The 18,420-nt window shown below is 41.0% G+C and overlaps 1 protein-coding gene across 3 annotated transcripts; it reads right to left on the reverse strand.

Annotated features, from left to right (window-relative positions):
• Positions 1 to 929: 929 nt before the first annotated feature.
• Positions 930 to 17,742, reverse strand: LOC133486535 (gap junction gamma-1 protein-like). 3 transcript variants are annotated; one of them, XM_061791857.1, is made up of 5 exons: positions 17,465 to 17,742; positions 10,003 to 10,196; positions 9,820 to 9,899; positions 2,808 to 3,984; positions 930 to 2,130 (listed from the first exon to the last, which is right to left on the reverse strand). In XM_061791857.1, exons 4-5 carry the CDS (start codon positions 3,952 to 3,954, stop codon positions 2,117 to 2,119), a joined length of 1,161 nt encoding a protein of 386 aa, XP_061647841.1. In that variant the 5' UTR covers positions 3,955 to 3,984; positions 9,820 to 9,899; positions 10,003 to 10,196; positions 17,465 to 17,742; the 3' UTR covers positions 930 to 2,116. The 3 variants fall into 3 exon arrangements, with proteins under 3 accessions (XP_061647841.1, XP_061647842.1, XP_061647840.1); XM_061791858.1 differs by having other exon boundaries at positions 9,820 to 10,196; XM_061791856.1 differs by lacking the exons at positions 9,820 to 9,899; positions 10,003 to 10,196 and having other exon boundaries at positions 17,465 to 17,741.
• Positions 17,743 to 18,420: the final 678 nt, after the last annotated feature.

The raw sequence follows: 18,420 nt of genomic DNA on the forward strand, positions 1-18,420 counted from the left end.
ATGGTCCTCTTTTCCCATGAAAGTAAAGTGTGCCCTTCATTCAGGAATCAAGGTCCAAGTGTTTGGAGGAAGATGGGTGAAGAATAGAACCAAAGCTGCTTGAGGTCAAGTGTGAAATATCCACAGTCAGTCATGATTTGGGGTGCAATGTCCAGTGCAGGTATTGGTAAACTCTGCTTTCTTAAATCCAAGGTCACCGCAACAGTCTACCAGAATGTTTTAGAGGACTTCATGATTCCCTCTCCTGAGGATGTATATGGAGATGCAGATTTCATCTTGCAGCAGGACCTGGCCCCTGCCCATAACGCCAGAAGCACCAAAACCTGGTTTGAGGCCCATGCCATCACAGTGCTTGACTAGCCAGCCAACTCGCCGGATCTAAACCCCATGGAGAATCTATGGGGTACTATCAAGAGGAAAATGAGGGGCAACAGACCCAAAAAGAAAGAAGAACTGACAGCAAGCATCAAGCAAATCTGGGCTTCCATAACTCCCAGGCAATGCCACAGGCTGATTGCCTCAATGCCAGGGCACATCGAGGCAGTGATTAAAGCAAAGGGATTCCCAACCAAGTATTGAAGATTAACATATCGTTTTGAAAGTACTGCATTTTGATTGATTTAATGTGACCCCAATTTCTTGTTTTACTATTAAAAACAGAAGTGAATGGTGATTTCTTCACAGTCCTGACTTTGTGGGTTTTATGAGCTGGAAAACCAATGTAAAAATAAAAAAATACTTGAAATTGTGGGCCCTGAATCTATGAAAATATAACTTTTTGAATGGAATTGGGGAAATAAACTTTTCCATATTCAAATTTATTCTCTCTCTCTCTCCTTCATTGCTCTCTGAGCAATGAAGGATGACACTTGCAAAAAGTGTGTCTTCAGACATGTTAAGCTCTTCCAAAAAGGCGATTCAGAAACAGATGTTTTTTGGTAAATATTTTATTTTAAAAACCAACCACAAAAACTATCATTACAAAAAAGGTATAAAAATGTACAAAAAGGCATTGTTTAAAAAAAACAACAACATTGAGACAACTGTATTTGAGTTAGCACAAAATGGCACTGAATGGGTGTACTTCACATACAAAAAAAGAATAAGGCATTGATTCACATTGATATGATTGCGAGGTTTACAACCAGTCATTTAGCAACATCGACAATTATCCCTTTTTTTTTTTTTTTTTAAACCAATGAAGTGTGCTGTGTACCGATTTTTTTTTTAAAGGAGCAAAAAAAAGAAGAAAAAAAAAGAGGAAATTGTACCAAAAACATTGTAAAAATGTGCCCCAACCCAGAGATTCAATCAGGCATTAGGGGGGCTAGGACAGCAGTGATAAATGCGAGGTTTTTATTTTGTGACAAGACTATAGATTAAAATAAAGGACAACATTAAGAGTTCCGAGTTTTTCAAGCATTACCCAGGTTTTGTTCGTCTTTGGACAGAGGCACCTCCAGAGTGTTAGCATAGCTGGTGCAACATTGCCAAGAGAAAAAAAATAAAAAGTATAAAAGCACACTTGAGAGCCTTTGTATGATGCAACCATTCGTCCAGTACCTTTCCTTTTAAACGAGGTGCCTCGCCCATTAAGCTTTTGTTACCGTTCACAACTTCACACTATTCCTGTTTTGCCCCCCATGTCCCCACCACCCACCCACCCCAAAAGTGGAATTCCAGTTCTAAGGCTGAGATGCATTTGACTGAACTTCCCACAGCCCCAACTCTTAAATTGTGACTAGCTCTAAGTCTCATAACAAAGATATATATATATATATATAGAAAATGTAAAAAATAAAATAGAAAATAAAGTAGCTGCCCTGAGGGAGACGTACATGGTAACCGTTTATCAAAAACAAGCACTTTGGATCTTTTTTTTGTCTCAAGTAACGTCAGGTTGAGACCACTGTTCTCCTTTTTGGACCTTGGACCGGTCGTAACACTGAGAGGCCCGGGCTATCTTCATATACCTCAAGCCGGAGAAAGTCACCACGTTTCATTCATACAGACAGATAAACATACACATTCTAATTCAGGTTGGTTTCCCTTGTGTCCAATCACCGATCTGGAGACATCTGACATCCGCAGCTCCAGTTTACGGTGTCAGCTGAGCCTATGCACGCATACCTGTGATGGGAGAGCACAGTGTGTTTAGGGCTATGGTAATTATTGTTAATATTGTATTTAGCATCTTCAAGGACTAACTGGCTCCTTTAAAAAAAACAAAAAAATATATAAAAAATTGAATTCTTTGTGCAATGTGATAATACAGACATGATCTGTGTTTTTTTTGGTCATGATACAGCAGCTTGTAATTTAGCATTAAGACTAATCTTCTTACAAGAGGTTAATGCCTCCTTTTAAAATGTAATATCCTGTACCAATATTGTGATAACACTGTCAACCATGATCATTTTGTTCATGATACAGGCATTTATAATAACTTAATACTGCATTTGTCTTGGAAAGTAAAAACCTCCTTTAAAATGTAATTTTCCTTTAGCAATACTGTGATCATACTTTTCACAAAAACAGGTGGTTGTAATTATAATTACTAACGTGCTCAGCATTGCAGAGAAAATTGATCCTTTTTTAAATTCAATTACTTCTAACAATTTAGTAATCAAAAACATGATCACTTTCGTCACAACACGGGGGGTTGTGATTATCGTTAATACCATACTCAAAGTATTAAGGGCCCTGTAATTGTCACGTAAAATGTTCATAGCATTTCATCCGTACTTAGGGCAGACCTTTCAGTATAAAATTGGCTTTTGTGGGGGCTTTGAGACAGGGAAATGTACCTTTGTCAGACGTGCTGGTCTGCTTCTCCTGGGCAAAGTTGAGTCTGTTCTGCTCGGCCGCAGTTCCGTTGGACTCGGGGCTGCTGCTGCGAGACGGGCTGAGCTCCTCGTTGTGGTAGGCCATGTCCAGATGCTGCTGGGCCAGCTTCAGGTGCCTTCGCAGCCTCTCCAGCTCCCGCGAGGAAGCCTCGTCACCAAATGACTCGCGGCCCGAGTCAGCCAGGTTATCCCGGAAGGCCAGTTTCCCCGAGGGGTCCTTCTTGAGGGCCGTGTGGTAGCCCGGAGGCGCCGAAGGCTGTCGGGAGATGGAGGATCTCTGGCTAGCCAGCGCCGAGTGTCGGGGAGTTGGGGGGCGTGTCCGGGGTCCGCAGAAGCAATCGCGGATGCCACTGATGCCAAGATGAAGGATTTCCAGGAGAGTGAATAGCAGGCACAAAGCACTGACTGCATACATTATTAGGAGGAAGATGGTTTTCTCGGTGGGACGTGAGACATAACAGTCCACCGTGTGTGGACAAGGGGACCGGGTGCAAACGTAGGACGGCAACACCTCCAGGCCGTACAGCACGTACTGCCCGAACAGGAACGACACCTCGAAGATGGCTCGCGACAGTAGCTGGAAGACATACACCTTCATGAGGCCGTCCCTCTTGATACGGCGCCGCCCGTCGTGTTTTTTACTCGGCTTCTCCTCTACTTCTTTGTCCTTCTCCGGCTCTATCTCCTCCAGAATCATAGGGTCCTCCTCGCCGTTGTCCTCGGCCTCCTCGTAGTCGCGGTTGGCACCGCGGCTCACGATGGGCATGCGCTTGCGGGCCCGCGGCCTGTAATCCACGTCCTCCATGCGGGCGATCTTGTGCATGGCGAAGCCCAGGTACATGACGGTGGGTGTGGTGATCATGATCACCTGGAAGACCCAGAAGCGGATGTGCGAGAGCGGCGCAAAGGCGTCGTAGCACACATTCTCGCACCCAGGCTGCTGCGTGTTGCAGACAAATTTGCTCTGCTCGTCGTAGTAGATTGACTCGCCGCCAACCGCTGTCAGCACAATGCGGAACACAATCAGTAGCGTCAGCCAGATCTTGCCCACGAATGTGGAGTGATTGGAGATCTCATCCAAGAGACGCGTGAGGAAACTCCAGCTCATCTTGCCTGTCAAGCAGCGGTGATCTCAGATCTGAAAAGAAGAAGTATGGTTTAGTTTTTCCTTTTTGCCTAAAAAATGAACAATCAATGAATGGGGGAGGTATTTAATGGCAGGACGAATTACCAAACTGATTACAACAGGAGACATTTTGCAAACTGTAGTTCACAAACCGCTGGGGGTCAGCAAGTTGTAGCTTGGGCCTCTCCAAAATATTTTACAATAAACAATGCAGTATCGTGAAAAAAAAAAAAATGTCTTCTCTCAATCAAAAGTACTATGAGAGCAAACCAGCAAATTGACCGCATCTCCAGTGTTATGTCATAGCCACAAGGGGGAGCTATTGTATTACAAAAAAAGTTGTAGATCCCCAAATTGCACCTTCAATGTATTTTAAAGATGCTTTCGATACGTTCACGCAAGTCTACAGCTTTAAGAGCATTTATGTTTGTACGTAATATTCACACACACAGTATGTGTTTTGATTACAGCATTTTTCGCACCTGCATTTTTTAACCTTACATAAGCCATCGTTTTCATTACTCCTTACCCAACACTTGGAATATGACATTTGTCTGAGGCTTGTGGGTTTCACACCATCTGTGACCAACCTCATAACTTCATCCCCTTAGTAATTTGCCTCTACTGTAAAGCATGTTACACTAATGACAAGCAGATAAGACGCATCACTGGGGTATTGTTGTTGTGTTACAGTACAACAGCCACCCTTAACAGCCCACACTGAAGACGAGTTAGAGATATTACGCTATTATGGTTAGTCATACTGTTTTGATACAGGAATTATACAAGCATGATAGAATAAAAAAAAAAAAAAAAAAAAAAAAAAATCCTCCATTTAGCTCGTTTGTTAAGGTGGCTTTTGGTGCAGATGAATTGTTTATTCTGGACCCAAAGAAGCTGCTGTCCTATGATGTGCCATGTGTTTGTGTAAAGGCTCCTTGGTCTCTCCAATGTAGAAGTCATTGCACTCACTACACTGAAAGGAAGAAAAAAAACAAAAACATTGCTGAGCTAAATTTTTTTTACCAGCCACTGAAATATCTATATTTTTTATCCTTTGCATTTATTTAAACATATAGAACAAAGATTAACTTCCACATGACACTATATTTCAATGACACTACACCATAGGTGTCAAACTCAAGCCCCAGTGGCCAGATCCGGCCCGCCAGATCATTTTGTGTGGCCTGCGAAAGCAAATCATGTGTATTAACTTCCATGATTCTTGCCAAAATCTATACCAAAATTTGAAATTGCCATAAGTAATAAATGTTTTTTTTTTTTTGCTACCAAACCACTTTTAACAGATACTTGAACAGTAGTTGAAAAAACCTATCCTTGTCTTCTGCTTTAAAAACTAGTTATCCCTCAACTTGTTGTGTGTATGTAATAATATTATGAGGCAATTAAACATTTATATGGTTACAGTCATAACGGCCCTCTGAGGGAAATCATAACTACAATGTGGCCTTTAACAAAAATTTGTTTGACAACCGTGCACTACACCTTCAAATGGTTAAAGAATAGGGATGTAACGATATCTACTATAGCGCACGGTTCGGTTTCATCAAGGTATTAATCTCATGGTAGGATAATTATTCCGATATCATGGGAAAGCTCACACTATTGCAAGAAGACTCACGTTATTCCAGGAAGGTTCACGGTATAGGTTTGTTCAAAGAGGCGAATGCTTCTTGCAGAGTCCTTCAAGTTTTAGGAGTGTGTCAGTTTTCCCGCAGGTTTAGGTGAAAAAGATAGCTTCAAATTATATATTACCGTGCACTTCTATCTCCGTCCATCCAATGTTTACATTTATATACGCTACCTCCAAAACAGTATTACTGCTGCAGCAATATACTGTATGCGCACAATAACAAAACTGTCCATCTAGAAATTGTCTGTTCAATAATTTAACAGTAGTTACTGTATTGTCACATTTGTTTATTTTATTAATATTATCGTTTATATTATTCATTAGAAATTGAATACTGTCTACTAACTGATTTCTTTGCTCGAGTCCAAAAATTCAAGTGCATAAATGCAGGAGCACACTTAAAGGCATAAAAATCATACAGCAGAAGTTTCTTTTCCTCCGCTTAGTGATATTGTCAGATTTATTTTTCTGAGCAACCTCTGTAGTGTTTTAATTTGAAATGTGGACATTTCATTTGAAGAGAGGGAAGTATGTCAGATTTATTTTTTCATCTGTATTTGTATGGAGTGGACCTATTTTAATATTCTATTTTTGGGACATATTCCACCGGCCGGCATGCGGCTTTGCGAAGTGGAGGTCCACTATCAGCCGATGCCGGCCTATGGGTCAGCTTTTGCTGGGATGGAGGCCGGCGCGAACAACAAGGTGCCCCTCGCCCAATCGATTGCGACGTGACGCTCAGACAGGCATAGCGGCTACGCTGTATAGCCTTGGTAGTAACTCTGGGTACAGAGTTGCTTTTGAATCTCTCCCAACGCTGGCCACATGGCCCTGTCAGCCAATCAGTGTATTTTTTGTGCAGTACCCACACATGGTCACATGGGTTATGCGTCCAATCCGGCCCATTTATACTCTTAATGAGGTAGTGGAGCGCTGTAGTCTGGCTACAGCAGCCTGGTTAAGCGGTGTGTCTTCGTATAACCGTCCCAAAACTACATTTTAAACACAACGCCTCATTATTTTATATGGAAACAATACCACAATGATATCGAGGCACTTTTAATTTCACGATATCGCGGTATTGTGAATATTGTTACATCCCTGTTGAAGAATCATTAACTTATGTCCGAATGACAATTCATATCATTGAAAAAAAATATTACTCAGAACATCAACTGTACAGTTTTAAGCATTCTCTAAATAGTGTGTGTGAGTCTTCTATAGTATTAGCACGGGTGAACAGCAGCTGCACAGCACACGGCACTACTGAGCGAAGCATAGGCTGGGCAAAATGAAGAGCGGCGAGAACTTTTCCGATCGTGTAAACATTATGCCAACGGAAACTATTGTGAAACATTGCCTATACTATTTTGGAGCTAGTGGATGATCCAATGCCGACTTGGGAGCCATTTAGGCAAAGAGTCAAGCCACGCTATGAGGTCATGTATGACATAAATCCTTTCAACTCTGCATCTCCGTGCTTTTCCGGGTGTACGTACCAGAGGTGTGGGCTCGAGTCAGACTGAAGTCATGAATTTGATAACTTTAGACTCAACTTGACAATATGTTAAAATACTTGCTACTCGATTTGGACTTGAACATCAATGACTCATGACTTCACTTGGACTTGAACTTATTGACTTGAAAAGACTATTTTGGCAAAGCACTGAGAACCCAACACTTTGTTGCCCTCTCTATAGCTGTGTGTGCAACTTACTGTTTTACTACAAGAAAATATGATAAGGGACAACTTAATGCTGAAGGTCTTAATGATTAATTATTAGGTCTTAAGTGTCCCATGCAATGATTGCTAATGTGTAGTTACGCCCTGTTACGCACACTGGTAGAGGAATTGACCAAGACGCTTCCTGTACATTACAGTCTGGTTTAGTCAGTATAGTGTTAAAGAATCAGTCTTGTAGTGCATTTCTTGTTTTTGTTCACCGTTATTTACCAATCGATCAGCACACAGCTAACATCTATTTGACATGAAACTACATTCTTTTTTACATGGTGCCCCCCCAAGTGTTCCACCTTAGATAACACAGTTGGATAAAAGTGTACCTTTGTAAAAAGATGACAAACTTGTGTTCCTCTTTTCTTTTTTAATGAATGGCAACTTAACTGCAATCTTATATTGGTTTGAAAATGCCTCACTGAAATTGTTTGTTGACAAGAAAATGCAGTTTCCTGCTATATGCATAATGTGAATTTAAGAAAAATACTGTTGACTAATAGAGGACACCAATTGATTGTTCATTAAGTGAAATGTCTCATTTTGTCTCAGTATATTCATAATTGGTCTTTAACCAAGAAAAAATAAATTATATCCTTATACTTGATAATTGGGCGGCACGGTGGCCGACTGGTTAGAGCGTCAGCCTCACAGTTCTGAGGTGCGGGGTTCAATCCCCGTCCCCGCCTGTGTGGAGTTTGCATGTTCTCCCCGTGCCTGCGTGGGTTTTCTCCGGGCACTCCGGTTTCCTCCCACATCCCAAAAACATGCATTAATTGGAGACTCTAAATTGCCCGTAGGCATGACTGTGAGTGCGAATGGTTGTTAGTTTCTATGTGCCCTGCGATTGGCTGGCAACCAGTTCAGGGTGTACCCCGCCTCCTGCCCGATGATAGCTGGGATAGGCTCCAGCACGCCCGCGACCCTAGTGAGGAGAAGCGGCTCAGAAAATGGATGGATGGATATACTTGATAATTGTCAGTAGAATATTCGATTACTAATTGCAGGACTACTGGCTGCAAATTCTTATTTGTGACAGGTCTGTTTCATGTCACTTCAGAAATACAGTATGAACAAGTAGGTCATAGCATAGCATTTTCATAGAATAACTGAAAATGCAATGATCGGTTTTGAAGGGGCAATAATCCAAGCCCCCACCCCCACACGATTGGCTTTGAAGGTGCAAAAACTTTGATCAGCCCCACCTACTTTCCTTAAGGGTTCAAAGCACTTTAGTTAGTTTTGTTTTAAATAAATATGGATTTTAAAATCTATAAATGCAGTATACAATGTAAACAATTAAATATAAATGGTTTATATTAAAATATGTTTTTATTTTGTTGGTAAAATGACTCAAAAGGACTTAAAACTCAAAGTGTAGGACTTGCCTGTCTTGTGACTTGAGGGTAAAGACTTGAGACTTGCAAAGCAATGACTTGGTCCCACCTCTGGTACACACCGTCCCAGTTGTTAACACAGTGTTACACAGGAGGACAGATATGATTGCTACGCTCTTAGGGCGAGTTAAATAAAACAGTGACTCTCTTGCGGTTGCTGGCTTCCCCCAAATGATCAGTTTTCATTTTATTTTACGTTCCTCTGTATTATATTTGTAAACCTTCCACAAAGCGCAAAACCCTCTCTTAAATATGGGATACGAGTTCAGAATGTCTAGTGAGGTAACATTAATAGCTATGCCAGCTATGTATTAGACCATCAGTCGATATTGAACTCGGGTAGTAACGTGGATAAATATGCTTTAATGATACGACTCAACTCGTGCGGCGAATTTTCCGTGCTTTGAGTGAATTGTAAATAATACAGTCATTTGTCGTAGAGATCAACAGACTGTAAGAGACGGGGCGGAATCAGTCCTTAAAACCGGAAGTGCATGACATAACCCCCATTGACGACAGTGAACGTCAACCTATATTTGATTGACAGGTGAAGGCCTCGTCTCCAGTGGACCAACCACCGTCTTGCAGCCAGAGGATGGGCCTTATTTTTCATGATTTCAGGAAGTATAAAAATACAGATAGTTTATCGTGATACAGTTTTTGGTGAAAAAAAAATAATGTTTTTTTGGGGTGAAATGCGGAACAAATCATAAATCAACCAGCAAGAGACTTTGTACTAAACAGACATAAAAGGAAATAAATTCAACCACCAAACCGGTGAAGACATGGCTAAAGGTTTTGGCCCGTCTCCTCGAATCCAATTCGACTAAATGAAGCAGACATGCTGAAATTTATGTGACCAGTGGGAACGAGGCCCTATGTCACGGCAGTGTCTAACTGCATGGGCATGTCTATAGCTCATTCAGAATGCCTTCAAATGTATCATAATCACTCCTGTTTTTCATAGATTTGCTAGTGATGGTCATACATCACAATAGTTTTCAACAAACAATTCAGGGAGAGACTCGAGTTAAAATGTTATCTATTTGTTGGTACCGCACCTGTTTGACAGCATCAGATTTAGCATCTTCGTTTACTAGACGGCAGAAACCCTCACCCGTGAATGTAATAGTCCTCATACCTATGGTAAAAAAAAAATGTTGAGCAAAAAAATCTAGTTACTCTGCTGCTTTTAAGAAGAAAGTGATCACTGTTGCCAAATCAGTGGGGAACAGTGAAGCCACCTGGCATTTAGCTGATGTGACATTATCGACGAAATCCAAGGAGACGCTCCTACAAGAAAATCCACATGGAAGAGCTTCAGAAATGTGGGGAAGTGGCCCAGTTTCTACAGATGGGAGAAGAAGCTGCTGGACATAATAGCAGAATGGAGGGCAAGCGGCTGCGCAATCAGCACTGTAGAACTTCGCCTCAAAGCCTTGGAGATCATGAAGGAAAAGAAAAAGGTAGCAATGAGATTTGAAAACCCCAATTACATACAGATAATCATTTCTTTTTAACATGGAAAGAAGGCAGCTACAAGGAAGGGCAATTTTGGGGGTGCATATTATACACAAGAAATTACAGTATAATATCAATATAATAATATGAAATCATTCAAATCATTTTAAAATGTCAATTATTCCTACCATGTTTAGTGTCTCTGAGAGTAAATGGCTCCACTTTGAATCTGAGATGGTCTTATTGAACATGGACTTGAGTTCAATTAGGTCTGTGAATCCTTCTGCATGCTACAAAGAACGCCAAAACCAGCACTTGGCTTCCAGCTCCTATTGGCTCAAGTTGAGTTCCACTACGCAACAAATTACTGTCTACATCTTTGTTGTATTGCATAGCACATTCATTATTGTTGTCTTCATCACATCTCACATCTTTACCATTAAGTATTCAGACAGAATTACAGTGCATATTTAAAAATGCATTAGTGTATAGAATATTGAAATAGTGTGGAGGGTAATTTTAGTGAAATACGAGGCATTACTCTAGTATGGTACATTTAGTCATGTATGAACACCATTGTCCCGTGCATCAAACAAGCAGACAGAATTTTTAGAAACTTTTCCTGACATTTTAGGTTGGCAAAAGAATGGCACATAAAATGACAAATGAGATAACCCATCAGGAAGTATTTCTTGTGTAGTCAAAAAACAGGTTGTGACTTCATGCACATCTTTTACTGGCCAACTTTTGTGCAATAATAAAAATGTCAGTGCCAACGTTACTGTAAGTCAAGTGAACCGGTTTTACAGAGTACCTTGGTTCTCCTACATGGCCATGGGAAAATAGGTACAATTTCCACAATAACAACATTGATAGCTTCTTTAGTGCTGACACAGATTGCCGAACTGATCAAAGCATGATTGATTAACAAACTTGAGAGGAGAAAGCAACTAAATGACTTCAGCAACAATAAATCATCTTCTGTCTTAACTGTTTGTATTGGACCGCTCCCCAGGTATGACTGAGACACTTTACGCAAGTCAAGTGAGAACGCATTCCTCGATAAATAAAGGCTTGGAAGGAACTGCACATGTTTCCATTTTGCTAGACGAGCACACGCACAGTCGCAGAGCCACGGACAACTGCCGAACAAGCATTTGCGGTTTCAGAGGGGACCCTGAAGCTTGCGGTCACTTTTAGAAGCTTTTCCCAAAATGTGAACTTGTAAAAAGAGTGTTACACAAGGACAAATGCACAATTGTGTGAAAGTGTTTGCCCCCACAGTAAACACAAAATGCAGTTTTTAAATGAAGGTTTTATTATTCAGGATGAAATCCAAACCTACATGGCCCTATGTGAAAAAGTGACCCGCCCCATTAAAACATGACTCACAATTGTTTATCATACCAGAGTTAAATTTCTCTATCCACACGAGGGTTGGGCATCGAGAGGAACCGGGACTAACGTTCCTGTTCTCCCGGAATCGTTCAACTTAAAAAAAAAATTGATTCCCAGTTTCGATGCCTAGCCCTCCGGCCCCGAATAAGAAGTGGCGAAAACCAACGAAGAATGAGCACGAAGACGTGCTTGTGCCCAACGGCGGCGAACAAAAGTGTGTCTTAACTTTGTTAAAATTAATGACCACTCGTCTCACCGCAACACTTGGAATAAGATTATATTGTGCAAATGAGGCTTTCACGGTGTGTAGCATCTGACACGCTCAAAGCCTCAGCGTACACCGCGCGGAGCTTCAGTGAAGTCAACTGTTAGTCAATTGGGTGAGTGAAACAATAAAATACATCTATGAAAACAATGAGACACCTAACAAGGTAAACTGTTGGTTGCACTTTTGCAATGGCTTTTGGCGTTTATTTTAGTCTTCAAACCAACGTAAGAGCCGATGACCAAAAAAGCTTAACATTGAGCTAAAACTTAAGTGAGCTCTATCAGTTTGGAAGAGGTTAGAAAGCCATTTCTAAAGCTTTGGGACTCCAATGAACCACAGTGAGAGCCATTATCCACAAATGGCAAAAACATAGAACAGCGGTAAACCTTCCCAGGAGTGGCCGGCCAATCAAAATTACCCCAAGAGCGCAGCGACAACTCATCCAAGAGGTCACAGCAACAACATCCAAAAAAAACTGCAGGTCTCACTTGCCCCAGTTAAAGGTCAGATGACAAACATGTTATGGGGTCAGCTAAAATTCATATTTGCATTGTTTATGTTGCGTAATACATGCACGTAACTTCCAGAAAGTTTTTAACCATAGTTTAGCTAAAAAAATAGGTTTTTAATGATGCATATTGAGCCCTCCCCAAACATACCCGAAGCTCAAGACACCAGGGTGTGGGGTTACTCTATACACCACAAGGGCTACCAGAAGTGACGTTGCAATTGACAAACACAGCGCGCTACACAAGACACGCAATGGCGAGCAACATGTTGGAATATGAGGAGGACTTCAACGTACAGGAGCACCCAACTGAACTTTGCATCGTCAAACCATACATGTTTGAGCCGATCAGGAGGTCGGAACACTGACAACAACGAGCAGCCAAGTAGTAGGTGGACAACAGAAAAAGACAGTGGCCACTGGCTTGATGCGATGGTATGTCAAAAGCATGTCTTTTTATAGTCATGGCTTGAAATAATGGCACCCCAATGGTGCCAATATTTTTGAGCACGACTATATGTATTATATATTAACATGTTTCAGTGACACGGCACAAGCTTTTACATAGTATGCAGTATTCCTATACATTGTGTGCCCCTCACTCGAGTAGCTTTATAACATGCCGCACAGAAAGTCTTTGACGTGTCTTTTGGCTTGTCATATAGGCAAAAGTTAAGACAGTACTGAAAAGTACTGCGTGGATCTTTTTTTATACTGCCCAGTGCATAGTAACCATAATAGAGTCGTAGGTATATACAAGGAAATCTTCACCTCGTCTGCACCGTGGTGGCTGCGAGATTTTGTTCTTTTCCTAGCGGTTGAGGTCTCGAAAAATAGTTGGCACCGCAGCTGGTTTCAGCCTCAACCCCTGTATCCAATGCTTTCTGCTAAGTCTTTCTCAAAACACGCTGGTTCGAAGTGATCAGCAGAGTTTGGAATGCTTGCAATGCACCCATAGCTGACCACGTTTCTTCCCCTGTCGATTGCCTTCTCTATCCACTGGTCACGTATTCCTTTTCCACTTGGAAAGACAAAAAAAAAAAAAACTCTTGCCACTGCCTGAACCATTTGTACAACCAAATGCCACACAATAAACCATTGTGACATCGTTAAATCATACGACAACAAATATACAAGGACGAGAACAACAGCATGGAACAATAGCACAACGCCGCATGAACAGGATGTTTGGCTAGTCTTACGTCACAGCGCTGGCAAGATACGAAGACCGGAAGGCGCTGGATGCAAAAAGCAGAAGGTCGAACCATATCGATTTAACTGCTGTATATCTGCTATAGATTTATTTATTCAAAGACAAAAACCACTGCTGAGCAAAAAGAACATTAAGGTTCATCTCAATTTTGCCAGAAGACATCTTAAAGATGCCCAAGACTTTTGGGAAAATACTCTGATCTGACGAGACAAAAATTTTACTTTTTGGAAGGTGTATGTCCCATTACATCTGGCGTAAAAGTAACACCGTATTTCAGAAAAAGAACATCATACCAACAGTAACTTTTTTGCTGCTTCAGGACCTGGAAGACTTGCTGTGATAAAATGGAACCATGAATACTGCTGTCTATCAAAAAATCCTGAAGGAGAATGTCCGGCCACCTGTTCATGACCTCAAGCTGAAATGAACTTTGGTTCTGCGGCAGGACAATTATCCGAAACACACCAGCAAGCCCACCTCTAAATGGCTGATGAAAAACAAAAAGAATTTGGAGTGGCCTTGTCAAAGTTCTGACCTGAATCCTATTGAGATGTTGTGGCATTAACACATTCAGTGCCACTGACTGCTTTAGAAGTCAAATATCCATGTTAACTGGGAGAGCTGGCACTGATTGAGTTAAAAAGGCGATTCATCCTTAAAAACCCTCCACTGTGGCTGAATTACAACAATTCTGCAAAGATGAGTGGGCCAAAATTCCTCCACAGCGCTGTAAGAGACTCATTGTAATTTATCTCAAATGCTTGATTGCAGTGGTTGCTCCTAAGGGTGGCCCAACCAGTTATTTAGAGGGCAATAACTTTTTCCACACAGGGTCACGTAGGCTTGGATTTTATTTCTCCCTTCATAAAAGCAGTTTAAAAACGACATTGTGTTTACTTGTGTTGTCTCGGACTAATATTTACATTTGTTTGATGATGGGAAACATTTAGGTGTGACAAATGTGAAAAAAATAAGAAATCAGGAAGGGGGGCAAACACTTTTTCCACACTACCGTACATGAACCAGCAGACAGCATTTTGATTTGGACACCAGGTTTTCAAACCTTGTTCAATCAGGTTCTGACTTAACATTTTTTACTGGTCAACAACTGGTTTGAGAAGAGACCAAATCTTTCCTCAGAAAAGATAGCGCCCTACAAGCTAAAATGGTGAGGAAGCCAAAGTCGAGGTCTTCAATATCGGTTTCAAAACAACCCCGTGACACAGGTGTGGTTCTTTATTGTTAACACGCGGCAAAGATCCAAGCTGAGATATCAGGATAGAGCGATGGTTTCTTTCAATAGAGTAGTGTGACTTGCGGTTGTCTATTGCTGTCCAATAAATTTAATGTTTTTAGTTGCTTTTAATGAAAAAGTTTTTTCTTTGTGTTTTGGATTAAAAAAAAAAAGTCACACATTGACGCTGCATTCCAACCACAGATAATGTAGTTAAGTGTATGTCAAACCTTAGTGCCACCTCAAAAAAAATACTTGGCAAGCAAAGTGCGACTATAATGACCACCATGAAAATAAATTGTTTTTACGTAGCACACACGTGTTCCTCAAAACCATGGCAGAGTTCCTAAAAGTACTATAACATTGTACATAGTTTGAACATTAACACCGTGTTTGAATATTGAAAAATAAAAACTGAACTTAAATGATTCAATGTATTGCACAAAAGTTAAGTAAAAAGTGTACCTAAATAAATGCGTCAAAACAATGTACCAAAAGTTTGAATATCACATCTATTGTACTGAAAAGTTAAATACAACGGAACTGTACTGGAAAGTTTAAGAGACTGGATTATACTATGCAGTTTGAACATTTAACATAAAGTTAAGTACCATCTGGGGAACACCGCGTACCGCTAGCGGTACTCTTACCCAACTTACAAGTTTGAGCAAGAGCCGTCATCTGGCAGTTTTTTTGCTTTTTCTTGCAAGCAAACGTGTGATATACAGGCGACGGTGAACTTTACAACAAAGTGTGAAAGTACAGGTAACGTGTGTTTAGTGATGTATTTAACTGAACCACGACTAGCGAAAGCCAGCTAGCCTAATGCTAAGAAAAAAGTGGAAATGCCAGACAACAAAACTAGCATCGATATTGCTGTAGCTTTTTTAGAAACTGATATTTGAATACAATTGGTGCAGCAACACGTGATGACAGAGCATGCAACAATCGGCAGGCATATCACCAAAACGACCACTTTTCAGGAAACCAAGAATATTAACATTGCATCGTCACAGAGAGCAAGCCATTTTCAACACTTAGTCAATTCCAGTAGTGTAGATTGGTGAAAGAAATATTAAAGGGACTAAATATGGACATAGGTTTTGGCCCGACACCAGCAATATATTCTTTATGGTCTGCGGAAAAAAAGACTAATATTACAGCCTGCCAATCATAGGCATGACAGTCTTCTTTGTGTATGTATTATGGATGATACTGCCTCCTGGTGGCCAAGATGCATACACCAGAACGAGCAGCACTATGTGTCCATTGAATTGAAGCATGAAACAATGATGCAATAATGATTGCTGTTGCAATTCTTTGCGTTTCACTTATGCTACAAGTGCATGTTTTTATCAAGTATAATACAATCAAAATCAATGTTTCTTAAAAAAACATGTTTGAACAATTTGTGGGAGTGCTTTTTGGGGAGTTGGAACAGAGTAATGTGGCACTTCCATTCATTTGAATGGGGAAAGAGGATTTGAGATCAGTGTTTTGAGTTACAAGCTTGTCACTAACCAGATTAAACTCTTATGTCAAGGTACCACAGTATGGTCTGAGCAGTACTGTTTTTTTCTTCTAGAATCTGAATCTTTTTATTGCCACTGTCAGCATAAGATGCATGCTATAGCTGAGTCGGCATCATTTCTAGGACCGGCGACCCTCTACTTCGTAAAACTTTCAATGTTCTGGCACTCCCAACCTACAAAAGTACCTCCGAGACTCTGAGTCCAAGTAGAAGAAAAAGAAAAGAAAAAAAAAAAAGACTTCCATGTGTGGATGACTAAAGATTTCATGATGACTTGAACATGACGACCCAGTAGATTTCACAGCCTTGACTAAGCCACCTAGAACCAAACAGGAAAAGGGGGGGGAGGCTGATGTGGTTACCACATCTGGGATGTCGGTTAAAAAATCCTCCACTGGCTGAGAGGCTCAGTGGGGCCCTGCAAGCCAAACAAATGGTCCAAAATACGCCACTCGATGTTCTTTACTGTAGGTTTAAACACAATAAGAATCACGTAGCCTGCGCGCATTAACAAAAATGGAATGCGGGGGAAAAACGCGATTTTCCCTCTCCGTGAGAAGTCCAGAATGTTCCTCGTGGTCCAGCTGGATGCTCCACGCGCTTTCCCCCACTCGAGAATTCCACAAAATCAATTTATAGACGAAAATTTCGTCAAATAAACTAAGACAATATAGAATTTGACGTTCAGAGGATGGATGGATGGATGGGTGGGGGGGGGGAGGAAAAAAAAGGTTGCACCTTTTCAATCACGTTTTACGCCACAAACTCGGAACGGCCAATTTGTTTTCATCGACTAACGTGGAAAATATGTTTGATATTAAAACAAGCCTCGGTTCATACGAGTTTTTAAAAGAACGCACAAAATTGCGGTTGAAGCTTCAGTGTAGGTAGACTGCCAGATGCCACGCGTAGCCTCGACCACGCTAATTACATGTTAGCGAGATGAAAGGGGGGGGATAAAAGAGTTCTCGTACGGACATTAAAAGTCGCTTTTTAAACATGATTTCATACCCGGCTGAAAGGTTCGCGTTAACACTGCTGCTAACAACGCGGAGATGCTGCTTTTGTGTTCGCCAAGTAGTAAAACAATTACCTTGTGATTCCAATGCTGCTTCGCTGGTCTGAGTTTCTTCCTTTTATCTTTTTTTTTTATTTTTATTTTTTTTAAGAAAAATTGTCAGCCACTCCAAAAAAAAAAAGCCGCCCAGACACACAGGAGTCCACGCTCAAGCCATTCGTTGTCTTCTCTGCTCGGTGTGGAGGAGCTGGTATCCTTCTCCGGCGTCGTGTGGTTTTGTGTGCGTTGTACCCGGCGGGCTTCAGACAAAGAGTGGAGCCAGTGTGGGTGTGGGTGTCCCCCCTCCTTTTCTGCTCCTCCTCCCGTACCCCACCCCCTCGTCTGGTGCCTTACTTTCTCCCGATACAACGCAACGCTAACCTCCTCTTTCCGTGACTTCCCCCCGAATAACCCACTGGCGAATGAGCGAAAAAGCCCTCCCTGTCGTCAATCTTTTCAACGCAATATGTTGTCTACGGAGCCGAGACATAACATGGGCTGAAAAACTCATTTGTGAGCACGTGTTAGGATTTCTTGCACACCATTTTTTTATTTTTTATTTATTTTTATTTTTTTCAATGTCTTGTCTGGGGCTTCGTATTTTTATTTTTTTATATTGCTACTGTGCAAAAGTCGGTGAGGAGAAACATGTTTTGTTTTGTTTTCCAAAATTTGGTGTCTATTGGCATCATTTCAGAAGTAAACCGACTTTGAAACTTTTACCTTTTTTTAGTTTTTTTTTTGACTCGTGCTTATGAATAGGTCTTCACTTTCTTTTAGGGATTTTCAATACCACTTTTTTTTTTCTTCTTCAAACCGATACCAGTACTAGTATTCACCCTTGAGTACTCATCATAGACTTCAGTACTCAACTGAGTATCGAGACCACAAGTACTTTTGATGCATACAATTTCAATTAACACAATAACAAAGAATCTTCTTTATTTCCGATGCACATGACGATTTTTGGCCTATGTCTTGCCTCTGTTCTA

The sequence above is a fragment of the Phyllopteryx taeniolatus genome, chromosome 12 (genome assembly GCF_024500385.1).
Source record: "Phyllopteryx taeniolatus isolate TA_2022b chromosome 12, UOR_Ptae_1.2, whole genome shotgun sequence".
Classification (NCBI taxonomy): Eukaryota; Metazoa; Chordata; class Actinopteri; order Syngnathiformes; family Syngnathidae; genus Phyllopteryx; species Phyllopteryx taeniolatus.

Bases quoted from the DNA above. Each gene is read 5' to 3' on its own strand.
- LOC133486535 (XM_061791857.1), bottom strand. From the start codon at position 3,954: ATGAGCTGGAGTTTCCTCACGCGTCTCTTGGATGAGATCTCCAATCAC.